Source organism: Trachurus japonicus, chromosome 5 (genome assembly GCF_045865225.1).
Source record: "Trachurus japonicus isolate A0001 chromosome 5, Traja_1.0".
Classification (NCBI taxonomy): domain Eukaryota; kingdom Metazoa; phylum Chordata; class Actinopteri; order Carangiformes; family Carangidae; genus Trachurus; species Trachurus japonicus.
The window spans coordinates 1,421,095-1,442,008 of record NC_140911.1 but is presented as its reverse complement, the minus strand read 5'-3'; the positions used below and the strand labels follow the sequence as shown (position 1 = coordinate 1,442,008).

The window sequence follows — 20,914 nt, the reverse complement described above, 5'->3', positions numbered from 1 at the left end:
CTGAGCTGCATGTGGAGAAAACTCAATATGATGAACATGATGAACAACCTTAGTAGGTTCGAGCAGACCTGGCAGCCATTTCTAGATGATCTCTTTAAACCTGAACTCCCCAGGTGTGGTGTCTCCTCCTCTGTGTCCCTAACCCTCCTCTCCTCCATGTGCATCATCTGTTTCCAACAACGAAGCCGGTGAGAAATCAATCCATGGAGCGGTGGATAAGGTTATTTATCATCTACCAAGATAACTGACACCGGGTCGGAAATCCTACAGAGTTAAGATAGAAATACTACAGAGTTACAGGGACAAGGAGGAGTTTTGTTAAAGTGAAGTGTTTCCACACTACATTTATGAGCCTCCGCACCGTGAAATTCTTTGACCGGCGCAAGACAGACTCATGTTTTCATTCATCAAGAATTAAAGTCAGAGGTTGGAAGACGATCACATACCGTCGTAGTTCCCACCATAAACGGAGATTCGGCGGCGTTATTCTCATGACTCGCCACGAAACCGAAAGTAAAGAAACGCTGGTCGGCTCGCCCAGCATTTCCACCACCACTAATAATAACAAAATAACCATAGAGACAGAACCATAGATTTATCTAAAATGGACCATTAACAAGTGGTAACGTAGATTCATCCACATTAATATGAGACTTTTTTATAACCAGATAGAAACTCCTCGCTGTCCCTGGTGGAAATCCTCCAGAGTTAAGATGGAAATACTACAAAGTTAAGGTAGAAATCCTGAATAGTTCCTCTTAAAGTTTAATGATGCAGCAGCTTAAACGAAGTGTCAGATACTTCACTCCGGAGCTGGAGAATCTATTGTACGATGTAATAACTCCCAAGAAAAACCCTTTTAACATGCAGGGAAACAACTGGAGACTGAAGGCAGTAAATTAAAGGTTTGACACTTTAGATTGAAAAACCTGAACTTCTTACACTCCTGACTTGTTATGTGACCTTTAACACTTTATTTGAATGAAGATTAAACATGAATTTACACAATAAAATGCCCAGATCTTTTTATACCACAGAAGGTTTTCCTAGATGATATAAATCATCATCATCTTCATCTTCCTCAGGTTTAATTAAACAGGAAGCAAACACAGATTTTATTCTGTCATGTGGCCGCTGGACATTTGTCACATGGGTCTTAATGAGAAGACGAAGCAGCGGTCAACAGTCCACTATGTCTCACCTGGGTGTGAGGGAGGGACCGGCCTCCTCCTCCTCTTCATCCTCCTCCTCCTCCTCTTCCTCCTCCTCTTCCTCCTCCTCCTCCTCCTCCTCCTCCTCCTCCTCTTCATCCTCCTCCTCCTCCTCCTCCTGAATCAAATATCTTACCAAGAATATTTCTCTTGTTTCTAGTCAAAACAATCTCATTCTACTTAAAATAAGACTCATCACATAAAAAGCAGCTTGTTTTTAGACACTTTTTACTTCTTTCAAGCAGATTTTCACTTATTCTTGGAAAGATTTAGAGTTTTTGCAGTGTAGCTACTGTATAAACTAGCGGTGAAGTCAAACGCACACACTGCAAAAACTCAAAATCTTTCCAAGAATATTTGAAGAGTTCATTTGCAAAAGCAGATAAGTGCCATTTTGAAAAAAATGAGCTGAGGCTTTGTAATTATTCTTTGCATAGTGTTGTTTTCAATAAAACTTTATTTTTTTTGAGATATAGACATTTCTAATTTCAAAACAAATCTCATTATACTTAAAATAAGACTCATAACATAAAAAGTAGCTTGTTTTTAGACACTTTTTTACTTATTTCAAGCAGATTTTCACTTGAAATAAGTAGAAAAATGGATCAAGTTTTTCTTTCTTATTACAAGCACAAAAAACTGGCAGATTTTTCTACTTATTTCAATTGAAAATTAGTTTGAAACAAGTGAAAATGATCTAAAAACAAGTTGATTTTTAGGTGATGAGTCTTATTTTAAGTGGAAAGAGATTAGTTTTGACTAGAAATGAGACATTTTGACAAGAAAGAAGACAAATATTCTTGGAAAGATTTAGAGTTTTTACAGTGTAGCTCAGAGAGCAGACGTGATGGGATGGAGGTCTGGACTCTGATCCACCACAGAGACCTGAGAGAGTCAACAGGAGCATTAAGGAAACTGATGAGACTGTCAGCAGGGTTTAAAACACACGCAGCGGAGATCTCTGTGTGTGTGTGTGTGTGTGTGTGTGTAGCTCAGTAAACTAAACGAAGCTGCTGCTCCTCTGGAAGAACCGTCTCAGCTGCTCGTTTCTGCTCCGAGTTCAGAGGCGATGAGCTGCACAGTGCTGACCCCAGGTGGTCGTCTCACACACACACACACACACACACACACACACACACACACACACACACACACACATACACACACACACACACACACACACATACACACACACACACACACACACACATACACACACACACACACACACACACACACACACACACACACACACACAAACACACACACACACACACACACACATACACACACACACAGTGGGCTATCGGGCTACACCACCAAGTGGACTCCTGCATGGTCATTTAAAAAAAAAAAAAAAAAACAATGATTGAATTTAACTCCTGTTGTCCTGCTGGGTCAAGGAAGGAAGGAAGGACGAAGGGAAAGATGGAAGGAAAGATGGATGGAGGGAATAAGGATTGTGGAAAGAAGGAAGGGGAAAAGGAATGAAAGAAAGAAGGAGGGAGGGAACAGATTCGTTCAAGGAAGGGAGAAGGGAAAGAAGGAAGGGGAAGGGGAAGGAAAGAAAGATGGAGATAACAGATCAGGTCAATTGGATCAAAAGAGGAAGGAAGTAAGGACAAAGGAAAGGAAGGAAAGAAGGAAGGGAATAATGATTGTGGAAAGAAGGAAGGATGGAGGAAAGGAACAGATTGGGTCAATTTGACCCATAAGGACAAATTGAGGGTTAAATTCACTGTTAAAGGTCCAGTGTGTGTAATAATGAAGAAGGTTTATGGTTAAAATCTGAATCTACTCCCCATGAATATATTAGTATCAGTGTATAATCACTATAAAACAAAACCTGTTTGGTTTTCCGTAGCCTTATAATTCTTCTTTTATATCTACATATAACAAGGGTCTGGCTTTAGAGAGCGTCGCCATCTTGTTTTACCATAATATTACTACAAATGTGCTTTTTAATTATTTGTAAAGAAACTGCCAAGAGGGGACTAACCCTAACCCCTAACCCTACTGCAGTGGACCTGTCTGTACCCAGTCTTTCACCTAATGAGTGTATTTTTGCTATAATGACTTTCTTGGTTTATTTCAAGCATGGACAATTTAACTTTAATGTTCATCATAATTTAAAAACGTGAACACAGGAGGGAGAAGCGAGCACTCACCCAAAACAATAAAAGGATAAATCTTAAGGAGGTGCATGGCTACGGCAGCAGACTGAGAAGAGGAGAAACAGCCAGAACACTCTCAATATCCCTTTGGCGATTCTTTTATTGCAGGACAGGCAAGCACAGATGTTCACTGTTTCGACCAAAGTCTTTTTCAATGACATTGAAAAAGACTTTGGTGTGTGAGTGTGCTGGCTTTTTCTCCCCTTCTCAATCATAATTTAAAAACAGGGCTCTGTAGTATAAATATTACAACAAATAAATGCAGTTCAGATGTAACATGGCTAGCATCCACTAACATTAAGGTCTGCAGTTCAGGGTGGTGGTGTCCACATTTAGATACTGTTAGACCTTCTCCACATTTTCCCACGGTGTGCGTGTGTGTGTGTGTGTGTGTGTGTGTGTTTTGTGTGTGTGTGTGTGTGTGTGTGTGTGTGTATGTGTGTGTGTGTTTCACTGTGACCAATTAAAAACCATGTTGTACAGCTCAGACGGAGTCACCAAACCACATCCTGGTCCATGTTCATCAGGAATAATAACAGTTTGAGTTAGAACGTCCACACTGATATTTACTGACTCTCAGCTCATGGTCACATTATTCTACACTGTGTGTTGTGTGTGTGTGCATGTGTTGTGTATAGTATGAGGATGTAATTGCAGTGCATGTGTTGTACTTGCAGAAGCTCCCTCAGTGTGTGTTGGTGATGAAGCGGCTGCAGAGTCGCGCACTATTTGTTTAAATATTTTTTTTAAATATTGTGCAATGTGCATTTGTTCGCCTTTTTTACCTACAGAGAGTCCAGGTTTTGAAAAGGGTTTAAGTTCACTTTATAATGGAGTATGTTAATTTATAGGATCCTACAGTATTTGTGTGCAGATAAATGTTAAAAATGCTAAAGACTAAAAATCGAGAGAATCGGCAATATTGTAGAATCACAATTTAAATTGAATCGCCATCCAAAAAATCGTAGAAGAATCGAATCTGGAGAAAAGCATATCGTCCCAGCCCTAATGAAAACCTTCCTTTAGTTCAGTTTAAAACAGTAAAAACTGTGTCTTTTCTCCTCCTCCTCCTCCTCCTCCTCCTCCTCCTCCTCCTCCTCCTCCTCCTCCTCGTCTCTGTGTTGTGACTCTGCTGCTCCTCCTTATCACCATGCAGCGGCTGCAGACTCTGTGTGGTGGAAGCAGCAGCTACTGAACCAGCTCATCAGACCAGAAGCTGCTGTGGCTGAAGCACCGTCCATCTGGCTGATGGAGAAACACAGTGTGTGTGTTTATCTCTTTATTTCTAGGACCCCCATTCGCTGATGACAGGACATCAGCTATACTTCCTTCCTGGGGTCCTCGATGCAATTAAAACAAGCACTGTGAAGCACTTTGATGGAATGTGCTCTATAAATAAATATTATTATTATTATTAAAAACATAGTTCATACTTAGATCACTGTAACTTATCAATGTATACATCAGTGGTTACATCAAGGACCCTAAATTGACACAAATTAGACCACTGACCCGCACTGGACAAAATATCGAAGCAAACACCAGAAATACTCAAATATTTGCTCTGAAGAGACTGAAGAATGTTACTTTTCTAGTCAATGTATTGTTACGACCGGAAGGGGTTCGGCCTTGTGTGTGTCTGTGTCTCTCCCTCCCTTTTCCCTCACAGCTCCATCCAGGTCCCAATCAGGACAACGAGGTTCACCTGGGCCGCTGCGCTTAAGAACCCTGCAGCTGTCACTGGAAAGGGGGGGCAGTGCTTGGGGACTGCTGGGCTTGCCTGCCTCCCATCATGGCTTTTGTTTGTTTTAGTTTGTGTTATTTGTTTGTACCACTTTTATGTTTTATATTAAATCTACTTTTAGTTAACTTAGTGCCTTTGTGTTTGGGTCATTGCTTGGGTCCATTGTTATGCCCCTCTGGGCCAACAAAGTTCTGGGGCATAACAATTGGGGGCTCGTCCGGGATCTGAACAACCATGAGGTGAAGTAAAGGTTTGTAGCTGTTGTGTGATGTAGTAGTCTTCTTTTCAAGATGGTTTGTGATTTAACTGCCTGCCTGTGTTTACTTGAGAGTTCCCTGTAAGGTAGTCGTCGGGCAGAGAGAGACTCTTGCCACTTTGTTATTTTGCCTTTCTTATTTTTGGTGGTGAAACCTGGGTGTGGGCAGGGCCGGCTCTACGCAGGGGCAAGAGGGGGCAGCACCTCCTCAAATAAATGTCTTGCCCCCTCAAATCCAAATTTTAGAAGTTGACAAAGCACATTTTAACTCACTGAGTGTCAACCACATAATTTCTCGTTTTTCGTTCCCATGCGTTGAGTGCCAAAAACGAGATTTCTTGTTTTTTGCTTTTTTTTTTTTAATTATGAAACTAGACACTTTAACACACCTTATGTGTAAATTTGGGGACTCTACGACGAGCAGAACTGAAATAGATGACGATCAAAAACTCATGACAGCTCATGATCTGGAAGTTTTCATCATAACTCAGCTTTTGCAAACGGAGTTCTGCATGTGGATGCAGCAGCTGCTCCACTCTCACCCGCGCTGCTGCTCCAGCAGCTCGGAGCTGAAACAGGAAGCTCTCGGCCGACTGTCCCGCCCGGTCTTCATCTGGAGCAACACCGTGTCCTCCCCAAAGTCCTCCCGCGGTAAAATCTGATGGTCTCTGGGCCAAAGCAGACCGGCACCGACCCGTACCACAGAAGGACCGCGACCACCTGTGGGACCGGTGTTCCCGACCTGCTGTGGCCGAGAGACCATCACGTTCCGCGGCGAGAGGCTGTGACACGGCACGGTGCGTCTGTGTTATTGTTGTTTAGTGGCGCCTCCCCCCGATGGTGGTTTTGTGAATAGAACAACAATTGTTGTATATATTTATCTTACATGAGCCCTTTGATCCAGAAATGCGAGTGTCAGAAGAGCGACAGGCACAAACAGAGCACCTTTCATAAAAGAAACAAAAGCAGGGATTTTGGTGAAACCCAGCCATGTTTAGCTTGAGTTTTCTCAGGAACGGAGGCTCGTAGAAACAAACGGTGTGTGGCCATTTGAAGCATAAAGTTTCACCTTTCAAATGAGCCACAGTATGTGTTGGTGGCAATAATATAGAATACTCTGTGGCTCTACAAAAATCATCAAAAATTGTCTAAATTGCCGGTACACTTGACTAAAACTTTGGAAAGGAGCGCGGCACTCAATGAGTTAATATACTCAAAAAATGTGTATATTACAAGTTGACAAAATTATCTGCAGTAGCACAAAAATCCACCTACTGACTACCTTTCAGTTTTGAACCCTCGTCTCAGAGTACACCAGAATGCTTAACTCACATTTTAAAATCACAAAAAATTTCTGGGGGGGATGCCCCCAGACCCTCCTACAGAGGTTTAGCTACTCACCTTTTTCACCCCCTCTGGGTTTGCAATGCATCTTCAGGTATATGCACCCCTAACCTCCCATATAATGTGGCTCTTTGCATTAAAAATTAAAAATGTGGGCTCTAAGACCCTGGTTGGCCACCCCTGCCCCTAGTTGGACAGGTCTGAAGGTAGAGGCCTGACAAAGTGCAATCCACTTCTCCAGGTTGGGGTTGGACACATAGTCAACAACCCAACTATAAGCACAGAGAAAAAAAAGTGCTAGAGCATGATGTGTTCACATGATGCCCCCTTCACATTTCTGACTGCCCCCTCATATATGCCTGCCTAGAACCGGCCCTGGGTGTGGGTATGTTTTCTGTGTGGCAGTGGGCCTTGGCCTTGGTCCATTGTTCACTGGCAGAGTTCAACGTTTAAAGAAGCCTCCCGGGAACGGAATATTTCTTATTTGTTGAATTTTACAATTTATTTAAATGGCCTATAACTACCTTTTTAAAAATGTGTTTTGAGTTAATATTTTTTGATGTTATTGCGTAATGTGTTCCATCCTGTATAGCTCTGTACATTACAGTGTGTTTTATCATAATCATTGATCATTACAACACATGTGGATGTTGGAGCTGATCCAGTTCTCCTCTGATTGGCTCCTGGTCACATGACCTCTGATCCTGTTGTTCCATCAGCTGTTGTTCCGTCTCCCTGTTGAATTCCTCCACTTTATATTTATATTCATATCCATATTTATATTGTGTCATCTACTGCTCCTGCACTTCTCAGATGCAATCTGCCTCGTCTTGACATGTGGAATGACCATAAAGTTGAATTAATATCTCAATCAACTAAATAACACAGTTTGATGTGTGAAACTGGTGTTAGTGCTGCTGCTGCTGCTGCTGCTGCTGTGTGTGTGTGTGTGTGTGTGTGTGTGTGTGTGTGTGTGTGTGTGTGTGTGTGTGTGTGTGTGTGTGTGTGTGTTTCAGTGTGAAATATAAAATGATAAATAACCAACTTTTATGATTTAAAAATAGAAAACCAAAAACTATTTGAGGTGGTCCAACACACAAACCTCAACACAACAGAAGTGTGTTCCAGGTCTGTGAGACTCTGAGTTATATATATATGATCAACCTGCTCTGTGTTCAATAAAGATTTTTTTTCAGGATTTTGATTTAATTAAGATTTAAAGGGCCCAAGCTGCTCTTCTCTCTCTCTGTGTAAAACCTGGTTTCATGTTTCTAAATATAAAATATCTGATATAAACAGAGACGAGTGCGTCGGCTCAGACCTGAACTCAGAAGCTGCAGATTTAGAAGAGATACCAGTGTTTGCCATTCAGGGTGATGCATCACAGTGTTGCATCATGGGATATGTCCAACATGTTTGGAGCTCGATTCAAACCAATAGATAAAATAGATATACAAATAGAAAGTAGACAAAATAGATTGCCACACCCTGCCTTAAAAATAGTGTCAATACAAATCCTGCTGTATATTATGGCATGCCGTTCAGGAAATTAATCATCTTTGAATATATGGAATGAACCTTGAATATATTGAATGAACCTTGAATATATTGAATGAAACTTTGAATTTATTGAATGAAACTTGACTGACGTTATCAAGGCATTATTACATTAACTTTGCATGACACACCCACTATTGAATTTGTGAAACTTTTATTTAATTTGTGAAATTGCTAAAGGGGAGATTTCACCAGATTTGTTTTATGTTTCTAGGTAGCAGTGAGAGAAATAATAATTTTCTGGTGCCGCCGCTGCGGTGGATTCTGCAGAAACAGTCACAGTCACAGTCACACGTTACACAAATACAAGATGGTAGCAGTGGCTTGATGACATCAGTCAAGTTTCATTCGATATTCAAGGTTCATTTAATATATTCAAAGTTTCATTCAATATATTCACAGTTTCATTCAAAATTCATTCAATATATTCAAAGTTTTATTTGGTATATTCAAAGTTCATTCAATATATTCACAGTTTAATTCAATAAATGTTTTAAATGTTGAATGTCAATTTGAATGTGTTGCTGAGACTCTTTTCACGTCATGCTGGTTGTGCTATTGTATTGTCCTTTGTTTATTTATGTATTTATTCACCATGGCTAGGTGCAACTGCAAACTGAATTGCCCATTGGGATCAATAAAGTTTTCTGTCTCTCTCAATATTCCGTGTTAATTCAATATATTCAAAGTTTCATTCAATATATTCACACTTTCATTCAATATATTCACACTTTCATTCAATATATTCACAGTTTCATTCAATATTCAAGGTTCATTCAATATACTCACAGTTTCATTCAATATATTCACAGTTTCATTCAATATTCAAGGTTCATTCAATATATTCACAGTTTCATTCAATATTCAAGGTTCATTCAATATACTCACAGTTTCATTCAATATATTCATAGTTTCATTCAATATTCAAGGTTCAGTCAATATATTCAAAGTTTTATTTGATATATTCAAAGTTCATTCAATATATTCACAGTTTCATTCAATATTCAAGGTTCATTCAATATATTCACAGTTTCATTCAATATTCAAGGTTCATTCAATATATTCACAGTTTCATTCAGGTTCATTCAATATATTCACAGTTTCATTCAATATTCAAAGTTCATTCAATATATTCAAAGTTTCATTCAATATATTCACAGTTTCATTCAATATTCAAGGTTCATTCAATATAGTCACAGTTTCATTCAATATTCAAGGTTCATTCAATATATTCAAAGTTTTATTCGATATATTCAAAGTTCTTTCAGTATATTCACAGTTTCATTTAATATATTCAAAGTTTCATTCAATATATTCACAGTTTCATTCAATATTCAAGGTTCAATCAATATATTCACAGTTTCATTTAATATTCAAGGTTCATTCAATATATTCACAGTTTCATTCAATATTCAAGGTTCATTCAATATATTCACAGTTTCATTCAATATTCAAGGTTCATTCAATATATTCAGTTTCATTCAATATTCAAGGTTCATTCAATATATTCAAAGTTTTATTCGATATATTCAAAGTTCAGTCAATATATTCACAGTTACATTCAATAGTCAAGGTTCATTCAATATATTCAAGGTTCATCCAATATATTCAAAGTTTCATTCAATATATTCACAGTTTCATTCAATATTCAAGGTTCATTCAATATATTCAAAGCTTTATTTGATATATTCAAAGTTCAGTCAATATATTCACTGTTTCATTCAATATTCAAGGTTCATTCAATATATTCACAGTTTCATTTAATATTCAAGGTTCCTTCAATATATTCGAAGTTTCATTCAATATTCAAGGTTCATTCAATATATTCAAAGTTTTATTCGATATATTCAAAGTTCATTCAATGTATTCGCAGTTTCATTCAATATATTCACAGTTTCATTTAATATATTCAAAGTTTCATTCAATATATTCACAGTTTCATTCAAAATTCAAGGTTCATTCAATATATTCAAAGTTTTATTCGATATATTCAAAGTTTTATTCGATATATTCAAAGTTCATCCAATATATTCAAAGTTTCATTCAATATATTCACAGTTTCATTCAATATTCAAGGTTCATTCAATATATTCACAGTTACATTCAATATTCAAGTTTTATTCGATATATTCAAAGTTCATTCAATATATTCAAAGTTTCATTCAATATATTCAAAAATTGCATTCCTGAACGGCATGTATATACATGTATGTATGTATGTATGTATGTATGTATGTATGTATGTATGTATGTATGTATGTATGTATGTATATATAATTCTTATTATTCTTAAATTATTGTTCAGCTGTTGCTGTACGTCTTTTATGTGAACGTCAGAGAGCTGCAAACTGGAGTCTAATTCCTTGTATGTATGCAACACACTTAGCCAATAAATCCCATTCTGATTCTCAATTCTAAAAACTAACCATTCATAATAAATAACTGACCATATTTCGTATATACTGTATGTTACATGTTATATACAGTATGTGCCATGTTATGTGTGTATGTGTGAGGCAGCAGCAGTGATAGTGATACCAGTGATTCTACTACATGAGTCTAAATATAGAGGCGGAGCTGCGTGTCTGTCTGCACTCGATGACAGAGAAGAGGCTGCAGCTTCAGTTGCTATTCCTGTCCGGACCGGCCTCTGCTCCGGCTGCACCTCCACACACACACACACACACACACACACACACACATGCTCCTCTAATTGGCTCCTGATCACATGAGTTCTGGTCCTGTTGCCCCCCTCTCCCCCTCCCTCCCCCCTTCCTCACATCTCTGCCACCAGGGAGCTGGGGCAGGAACCAGACCAGGCTGAAGTCACGCTTCTACGCACACTGCAAAAACTCAAAGTCTTTCCAAGAATATTTTTCTTATTTCTTGTCAAAATGTCTCAATTTAAAATAAGACTCATCACCTAAAAATTAACTTGTTTTTAGATCATTTTCACTTGTTTCAAACTAATTTTCACTTGAAATAAGTAGAAAAATCTGCCAGTGAAAGCAAGTTTTTTGTGCTTGTAATAAGAAAGAAAAACTTGCTCCACTGTCAGATTTTTCTACTTATTTCAAGTGAAAATCTGCTTGAAAGAAGTAAAAAGTGTCTAGAAACAAGCTGCTTTTTAATGTGCTGAGTCTTATTTTAAGTAGAATGAGATTTGTTTTGACTATAGAAATGACATTTTGAGTAGAAATAAGACAAATATTCTTGGTAAGATTTTGAGTTTTTGCAGTGCGGTTCCTGCAGATAAACAGCAACAGATCAACAGTTGGAGCCTCTCCCTCCTCCTCCTTCCTCCTCCTCCTCCTTTAGACTCACACAGTGTTTATACAATATGCTGATATGGAAAGCTCAGAGTGATAGTAACAACTGTGGAGCTTAAAGACGATGAATCAGAGTTTTATTTTTGGGGCTGATTGAGTTTTATGAGGAGGCTCAGGATCTGGGCGTGTCAACTGTTTTCCTATTGTGCACTAATGAAGCTGCGTTTTCACTGACTCGCTTTGTTGTTTCGCTGCTGATTCAGGTAATAAACTCGTTACAGTAATTAGAGTAAAACGGCAAATTATATATTTCCATTTCCCTCCTCCTGAGTCCAAATTACTGAATCACATTTTCTTTCATGCTCATGTTCAGTCGAATTGTTTCTACAAAGAAAAAACTGCACCTGCAAATTAAATGTATTTGTTATGCAAAACAGGCAGATCACCCCCACCCCCACCCCCACTGCAACCCCCAAACACAAACACACAAACACACACACACACACACACACCCAAACATGTCGTCCCAACTGAACAGAAGAACACAGGCTCAGTTCTGCAAAGACTGAGGCTGATAGATAAAAACCAAGGACAGGAACTACATTACAGACCATAACTGCTGCTGTTGTATTATTATATTCTACTGTGTGAGCAGGTGTGTGGACCCTCAGGTGACTCACAGCATCCAGATGACAACGTTCCACGTTTTATTCTCTGAATACCAGTTGTTGCCTTCAGGAAGTCGTTGTATAGAGCCATCTGATATAAAGGCAACCGTGTTAAATTCTCCTTTTTCTCTGCTTCTGTGTCGCCGCTGCTGATCAAAATGTAAACCAAATGTAAGTCCACACTGTCAATGTTTCTCCCTTTTTTAGGTTTGTATTGTTATACTACTTGCTTTTTACTGTTTATATTACTAGTGATTGATTTGCACAATATTGCACTTTATCCAATTACTTGATGCTCATTGTTTTTTTTGTGTTGCTGTATTATGTTGCTGTCAGTCCTGTGGTTTTTAATGTATGTACCTAGTTTTTACTTTTTATTTAATGTACCTACAGTATATGCACCATGCACTTCACACCCAAGTGAAATTTCTGATAACCCTTTAATTTACATGCTGCTAATTAGGTGATAATGTCAAGAAATAGCCAAGAAATAACGGTCGATTTCATAGTAATGTGGAGAAATATAGCCGATGAAAAAGGAGAAACCTGCACACTCCTTCTTGCTTAGCATCAACATTTATTGAATCACTAACATTTCAGTAGCAAAGACCTTCCTCAGAGTTTCAGGGTTTCTCCTTTTTCAAAGACTGAAGCAGCACTGACCTTTGCACCTGCAACAGAAGACACATGGATGTGCAAATATTCTTTTGGAATAAAAGAGAAATATGGCCAAGAAATAATGACTGTTTGTGTAGAAACAGTCCAGAAATATCGGTCAGTTACAAGGATTTGGTGGAGAAAAATTCTGTCCTTTCCCAAATAATTCAAAGCATGAAAAGCATGAGTAATCTTCATGAAAAACATGACATTACTATGAAACTGACTGTTATTTCTAGGCTATTTCTTGACATTATGATGCAATTAATTGTTAATTCTTGACATTATCACATGATCTACAGCCTGTAAATTAACATGGGACAATGAAGTAAATCTGATCTTAAACTGTAGGAAGGAGCTGATAGAGTGAAGAGTGTCACACTGTGAATCCTCCCGATCCTGTTACATTAACTTACAGTCAGTGACAAAACACTGTGTGTGTGTGTATCTGTGTGTGTGTGTGTGTGTGTGTGTGTGTGCGCCTCACTCTGCGGTGGAAGTTCGTGCCACTGTGTAAACTCTGCCCACTTCGCCCCACAACCTCCTGTGAAATGTGACACAGCCCTCATGGGTTCTCCTTTAAGGCATACCTTTTCTGTCTGTGTGCACTCTGCATTGTGTGTGTGTGTGGTTGTGTGTGTGTGTGTGTGTTGTTGTGTGTGTGTGTGCAGGGCGGGGGTCAGGCCTCCATTTTTACCCGGCCGCTTGCAGCAGAAGCAGCAGCAGCTGTCCTCTGGTATGTCAGCGGGAGCGTCTCAGTGCTGATCCGGGGCTCAGCAGCAGCAGAGAAGAGAAGTCAAGTGAAGCGAAGTGAAGTGAAGTGAAGTGAAGCGGCTGCGTTCACTAGGACGGTTTCCCCCTCAGAACCCGAACCCGAACCCGAACCCGAACCAGAACCAGAACCATGGCGGATCAGTACCAGTACCACGGCAACGAGGAGAAGATCGTGAAGGACAGCCACACCAAGGAGATCGACCTCATCAACAGAGATCCCAAACAGATCAACGAGGACGTGGTGAAGGTTTGTTGTGTGTTAGATAGAAGAAGTGAACTCAACAGGTTGTTTTTGGTTTATTTATTTTTTTACAGTGTAGAAAGTTCCTGAACAGACGTAGATCTCCGGTGGCGCTGCTGCACCCTGTTCCCCGTTTATTTTGGGAATGGGGCAGAAGAGTGTGAAAGTGATCCACTGGGCCGCTGTGCCACTCGGGGTGATTTATTTAGGTTTGAGCATGCGTTTGTCCTGCGATTGTTGCCATGACAACACAACACAACACAACACAACACTGAGTTACTACAGGAAACCCCCCAGCTACGAGTTACTGTACACACAATTTTAATCCATTTCTCTCTCTGGTGTTGAGTGGCGTGAGTCAGACTGACTGACCCTGGATCTGCTCTGGATCTCATCTCTCACTTCCTGCTCTGACCTCAGCGAGGGGGTTTTTCAGTTGTGCAGTGTGTTCGCTGCTCATATATTCAAGGTTCATTCAATATATTCAAAGTTCATTCAATATATTCAAAGTTTCATTCAATTTAATTCAATATGTTAAGGTTCATTCAATATAGTCAAAGTTGCATTCAATATATTCAACGTTCATTCAATATATTGAAAGTTGCATTCAATATATTCAATGACCATTCAATGTATTCAAAGTTTGTTTTACTATATTCAAGGTTCATTCAATATATTCAAAGTTCATTCAATATATTCAAAGTGTAATTCAATATATTCACAGTTTCATTCAATATATTCAAACTTCATTCAATATATTCAAGGTTCATTCATATTCAAAAATCAATGTAATATATTCAAGGTTCATTCAATATATTCAAAGTTTTATTCAATATATTCAAGGTTCATTCAATATATTCAAAGTTGCATTCAATATATTCAAGGTTCATTCAATATATTCAAAGTTCATTCAATATATTCAACGTTTAATTCAATATATGTTCATTCAATATTTTCACAGTTTCATTCAATATTCAAGGTTCATTCAATATATTCAAAGTTCATTCAATATATTCAACGTTTAATTCAATATATGTTCATTCAATATTTTCACAGTTTCATTCAATATTCAATGTTCATTCAATATATTCACAGTTTCATTCAATATATTCAAGGTTCATTCAATATATTCAAAGTTTTATTCAATATGTTCAAGGTTCATTCAATATAGGAAAGTTTCATGCAATATATTCAAAGATAATATTACTGAACGGTATGCCATAATATAGAAATATATACATAGGCCTATATAATTATTATTATTCTTACTGTAAGGTATAGTTCAGCTGTTGTTGTACGTCTTTTATGTGAACGTCAGAGAGTCTAATTTCTTGTATGTACATGCAACATTCTTAGCCAATAAATCCCATTCTGATTCTGATTCTGATTCTGATTCTAAAAACTAACAATTCATAATAAATAACTGGCCATATTTCGTATATGTTACATGTTATGTACATATGTTACATGTTATATGCAGTAGGTGACTCAGACTGACCCTGGATCTGCTCCGTCTCATCTCTCACTTCCTGCTCTGACCTCAGCGAGGGTTTTTTTTTTTTTTCAGATGTGCAGTGTGTTCGCTGCTGAGTGATTACTGCAAAGTTAATTCACATTTCATGGCAAAGTTTCAGCTGTGAGTGCAATGGCTCTTCTCCAGAGCAGCAGGTGGCACGCTCTGCAAACACACTGCAAATTGGCCCTTTGTTGCTCTCATGCATTTTACATGAGGCAAACTTGAAATGTGTTGGACCGGAGCTTTTAGAGCGATTTGGATGCAGCATTAGAAACCACTCCACGGCTCCGCGGCTCCACCGGTGCATTAGAGGGATTTTATGTTATTTTTTTATTGGATGAAGTGCTGCTGCTGCTTCTGCTGCTTCGACCTTTTTACTCTGCAGCCGTCGCTCCTCTTGACTCTGACATGAGGTCAGAGCGACGAGGCCGACGTCTCCTCACAGATGTGCATTACAGTAAAGGGATAGTTCAACATTTTGGCAAATAGGCCCATCACCATAATCCCTATAGTCATAGCAGTAGGTTCGTTACCTTTAATTGTCGGTGCAAGCTGTTTTTAAAACGGCGGAGAGAGGCCGTGAGCTGCTCAGAGCTACGCTACAGAGGCTCATGGGATTTCTTGGTTTCCCTCATCAAACTCATCAAATACACAATCCAACAACTCCACAACGCTCTGGGGCCTCATTTATCAAAGATCGTGTAAAAGTCCTCTTAAATTTTCAGTACGACGGAAAGGCAAAATGTGCGTACGACCAAAAAATATACACTCTTTTCAGATCTATCAAACTCCGCGTACACACGGCTGCACGGTATTTCCCTTGATAGATCACACCGGACCTGAGAAAAGCGTGGATGAGAACACGCCTCATACCCAGCCCCCTAAACAGCCCCACACAACTATATATGGTCAATGCAAATCAGTTACGTGCATATTAAGTAGCCATGTGCACTCTGGAAACGTGTGGAATGACGTCAGTGGAAGACGGTGAAGACAACAGACGGACGGAGAGCGGAGACAGAAGCGGAATTTCTCTGAAAGCGAGATACACGGTAACACGGCAATATCAGTCAGAAACATCATCTTGCATTGAAAGGCTACAATAAAAACAAAAAACTCCCAAATCTAAATGAAACAGAACAGAAAGAAGAAGAATCATATTTATTCTGCCCCTTATTTTAGATTATGTCATAATAATTTAAAGCAGGGTTTCCACTGCCAGTCAGTAGCCTACTTTGCACCCCTTTCCACTAACCCCCAACTTCCGTTCACTGGAAGACTTTGACTTTCATTTATGCATAGCTATATATTAAAAAAAAACCCAAAAAAACATTGAAGTCCACCAGTCTGTGACTTTTCCTAAAATGATGTTGGGCAGCACCCATTTTTGTTAAATACAATAAATATTATTCACACAAAAAATATCGATCATGTTTTCTCATTTGCTTTGATTTGCGCCGACATTATTGTGCTTGCTGCTTGCTTGTGTGTGTCCAGTCGCAGAAATTATTTTCCAGACTGGACAGACGGGTTGTGGAAGGGGAATGCAGGGAAAAATATCAATATGATATCAAAAGAAAACGAAATTCGTTTTATAAAGCCAATATTTAGGAGCAAACTAGTGTAAATGCACAGGGGAAAAATCTGAGTCGCTGTGCTTTTCATGTAAAGTGCCGACGTCAACACGTGTGCGGTGGGGGGGTGGGGGTCATCGTCACTACCACTTGCTACTTCAAACAGTGTCCGCGCTCCTCTCTCCCTCGCATACTGCAGTTCTCTGACTCAGCAGCCGCGTCGCCAATTCCTCTTGTTCTTCAAAAAGCGTGTAAATGCCGGTACGCCATGGTCGGACTGGTCGTAAATTTCTGCACTTTCTCCCGACAGGTTTTGGTTTGATAGATCCCAAATTAGGCGGAGAAAAGTGCGTACGCACAAAACGGGGGATAGAGCGTGTAAAAAAACGTGTATCCACAATGATAAATGAGGCCCCTGGTGGACAAGTTGTGAGCTGCACATTCACCACACTATGAGATAATAACACAACGTTACCAGACAGAGTTGTTTTAGAGGGAAATACAGAGACTGTTGATGTAAAACTGTCCCTGAAGGCAACGTGCATCAGTGGTTTTGCATGAATTTACCTCTAAAACAACTCTGTCTGATTGATTGATTGATTGATTGATTGATTGATTGATTGATTGATTGATTGATTGATTGATTGATTGATTGATTGATTGATTGATTGATTGATTGATTGATTGAAAACTTTATTGAACAATATAACAAGTGTTCAAAAGGATTAAAAACACAATAAAGCCCAAAGGCTTATTTCCATTGTGGTCCTATTTGATGGTAGACAGTACACTGGTAACGTTGTGTTATTATCTCATAGCGTGGTGAATGTGCAGCTCACAACTTGTCCACCAGAGCGTTGTGGAGTTGTTGGATTGTGTATTTGATGAGTTTGATGAGGGAAACCAAGAAATCCCATAATGAGCCTCCGTAGCGTAGCTCTGAGCAGCTCACGGCTCTGCTCCGCCGTTCTAAAAATAGCTTGCACCGACAATTAAAGGTAACGAACCTACTGCTATGACTATAGGGATTATGGCAATGGGCCAGTTTGACAAAATGTTGAACTATGTCTTTAATCAGAGTCTCTCTCTCTCTATCTCTCTGTTGAATCTCTCCTCAGGTGGAGTTTGAGGACGTGATCGCGGAGCCGGACGGGACCCACAGTCTGGACGGCGTGTGGAAGCTGAGCTACACCACCTTCACCGTGTCCAAGTACTGGTGCTACCGCATCCTGTCGGCCATCTTCGGCATCCCCGTGGCGCTGCTCTGGGGTTTCCTGTTCGCCTGCATCTCCTTCTGCCACATCTGGGCCGTGGTGCCCTGCATCAAGAGCTGCCTGATCGAGTCCCAGTGCATCAACCGCATCTACTCGCTGGTCATCCAGACCTTCTGCGACCCGTTCTTCGAGGCCGTGGGCAAGGTCTTCAGCAAAGTGCGCGTGGTGATGCACAAAGAAGTCTAAAAGAAAAGAACTCCCCCACAGTCGTGTTTTCCAGTGTGATCGGATCAAGTGTGTGGTATCTTTTTATACACCAGAAAGCTCCGCCCCCCCCCCCCCAAGTCTCAAAGCTTACTTCCTGTTACCGCTCCTCCCTCGTTACGTTGCTGCTCTCCCCCTCCATTCCTCCTCCAGCCTCCACCCTTCGTCCTGACATGGTGACAGCTGCAGCCGACGGCTCCGACTCTGCTCGAGGAGGAAGCCCAGCTCCTCTCTGCTCCTCCCTGAGAGAGGAGGAGGTCCTGCTCCTCCTCCCTAAACCTCCTTTTCCACCAAAAAGAACCTGGTGCTCGTTCCAGCACTTAAATCAACGTCGTGCCTCCACAGAACCAGTTAGTCTATCTCTTTTCCTCTGGTAGCGACGGGCAGTGATTTTAGAATATTCGAATAGTCGTTCAATTTAAAGCAGAAGTCAGCGATCCGGTCGTTTTGGCTAACTTCCTGTCAGCCGATGGAGTTAGCAGCCCCCGCCCTCGTCATGGATCTATTGGTCCTCGTCCCTACGTCACCACATTCAGGCGCATCCCTTGGCTGCACACACAGAGAGGACTGCCCCTTTATGCCGTTCTCTCTCCTCATTGGATAAAGGTTGTAGGATACGATAAATGTTTTCTCCTGGGCTCAGAGCAGAGCAGAGTGACTGACAGACCCGTGTTTCAGACCAAACACGCTATAGAAGTGATTGCTGTCGGAAGATACAACTATTTAAGACTTAGATTAACACAAACATTCACCTTACTTCTGCTTTAACAAAAATCGAAAAGTTTATGAGACGATCGTCTTGACTGAAAAAATGTAAAAGTTCCCTTTTAACTGGCGCAGAAGAAGGAGAAACATGGAGAGACTCCTACAACCATCAAATAAAAACCAGTGAAACTGAGCAGCAGCTCAAACTCTGTAAACTGACGAGAAGTTACTGTAGAATATCGACGTGGTTTTACACCGGGAAAGGAGACTTCATCCTCGTTTTTAAATGAGCTCTCATTCCGTGATGAGGACTTAATTCTCCGTTTCCGTCACTGTCAGTCGGTGATTTAAAACGTTCGACTGGCGGTAGGCTGATAATAATCGATCAGTTCCCGGTGATTATCGAACAGTGCTTTTTGAAATGGAGCTCAGTCAGAGCTACGCCTCCATCCAGGAGCTGCTCCCGTCTTTGCTGCCGACTACAGTTATAAACAGACCCGATGTGGTCCGGCTAATTAGCGATTAATTCTTAATAAAAGCCTGAACCCGGATACAAAAAAAAACAAAAGAGGAAGCCGTCTTCTTGTAATCTCTGCGACTGGCAACAACGTTTTGACGGCAATATGTTTTGATATGAACGTTAGCTGCTGTTAGCCACTTAGCTTCACCTGTGTTTATCTTAATACGATATCAATAACGTCTCTATATATCATGTGCTGTCTCGCTGGTCCTGCTGGTCCGGTGACTCCGCCCCCAGACCTGGAGGAACCGGTTGCTGGTCTGAACCAGTTTTAAGAGCCAAGAACCGGTGCTAAGTCAGACACCGGGTCAGAACCAGCTGGAACCGGCTCGGTGGAGAAGGGGTCTGGGAGAGGAGGAGTTCCCGTGCTCCTCCCTGAGAGGAGGAGGACCAGATGACTCCTCCTTCTCCTCCTCCTCCTCCTTCTCCTCCTCTCTGCTGCAGCTCTGCAGGACGCCGCCGCCCGTTCACGCTCCATAACTCTGCTGCTGACGCTCCCTGTTGCTGTTTGACTTTGACTTTGTGTTGATTGAAATGAATTTGAGACGTTGACGTGTAAATTTAACTCAAACTGAATGAAAGGAATCGAACATGTCCAGTTATGTCTGATCTGCCTCTGTCTGTGTTTTTAAAAATATATTTCCCTCCTCATTTTGTGACGCCTCCTCGTATATCTGTGAGATACAGTAGATATGAAATCTGGTTGAATCCTCTCATGCAGAAAATCTACTTCCTTTTATCAAAGTGACCTGAGTTGAATATTAAATCTGTGTCATTTGCATATTTCAGTCACGTCAGTGTAAACAAGTGTGGATGGAACTGCTGATGGCGTCAGACACCGACGTCGATCTGAGACCAGTTTTAATGTTTTACAGGAAAGAAAAGTAAAAAAAAAAAAAAAAAACTTCCAGAGGAGAGGAGAGGGGCATCATGGGAAAAAGGGCGTGGTCTCCGGCAACTGTTGAATTTAAAACACAATCAGATTAAGAAACTAAACACATTAAAGATTTTGCAGGGAAACAATATTTTCACATTTGTACATGAATCTTTGTCTTTGATTCCTGAACTGTGAAAAAAAAAACTATTTAAAGCCGCTTCATGATGATTTAAAAAACGTGTCTTATTAAAAATCTCTCAGTCTAAGGTCTCACCTGACCTGGGATCAGTGACCCACCACAGGTTTCTGTTGTGTTTGAGCTCCGTCCTTAGTTTGTTTCTGTAAATAC

General features: G+C 40.2%; 1 protein-coding gene across 2 annotated transcripts; it reads left to right on the top strand.

Annotated features, from left to right (window-relative positions):
• The first annotated feature begins 13,569 nt into the window (after window positions 1-13,569).
• Window positions 13,570-20,336, top strand: cav3 (caveolin 3). Of its 2 annotated transcripts, XR_015035807.1 has the most exons (3): window positions 13,570-13,901; window positions 18,104-18,701; window positions 18,743-20,336. XR_015035807.1 is itself a non-coding variant. In XM_085775519.1 (2 exons), exons 1-2 carry the CDS (start codon window positions 13,785-13,787, stop codon window positions 18,443-18,445), a joined length of 459 nt encoding a protein of 152 aa, XP_085631645.1. In that variant the 5' UTR covers window positions 13,570-13,784; the 3' UTR covers window positions 18,446-20,336. The 2 variants fall into 2 exon arrangements, 1 of the variants encoding a protein (XP_085631645.1); XM_085775519.1 differs by having other exon boundaries at window positions 18,104-20,336.
• The last annotated feature ends 578 nt before the right edge of the window (window positions 20,337-20,914 follow it).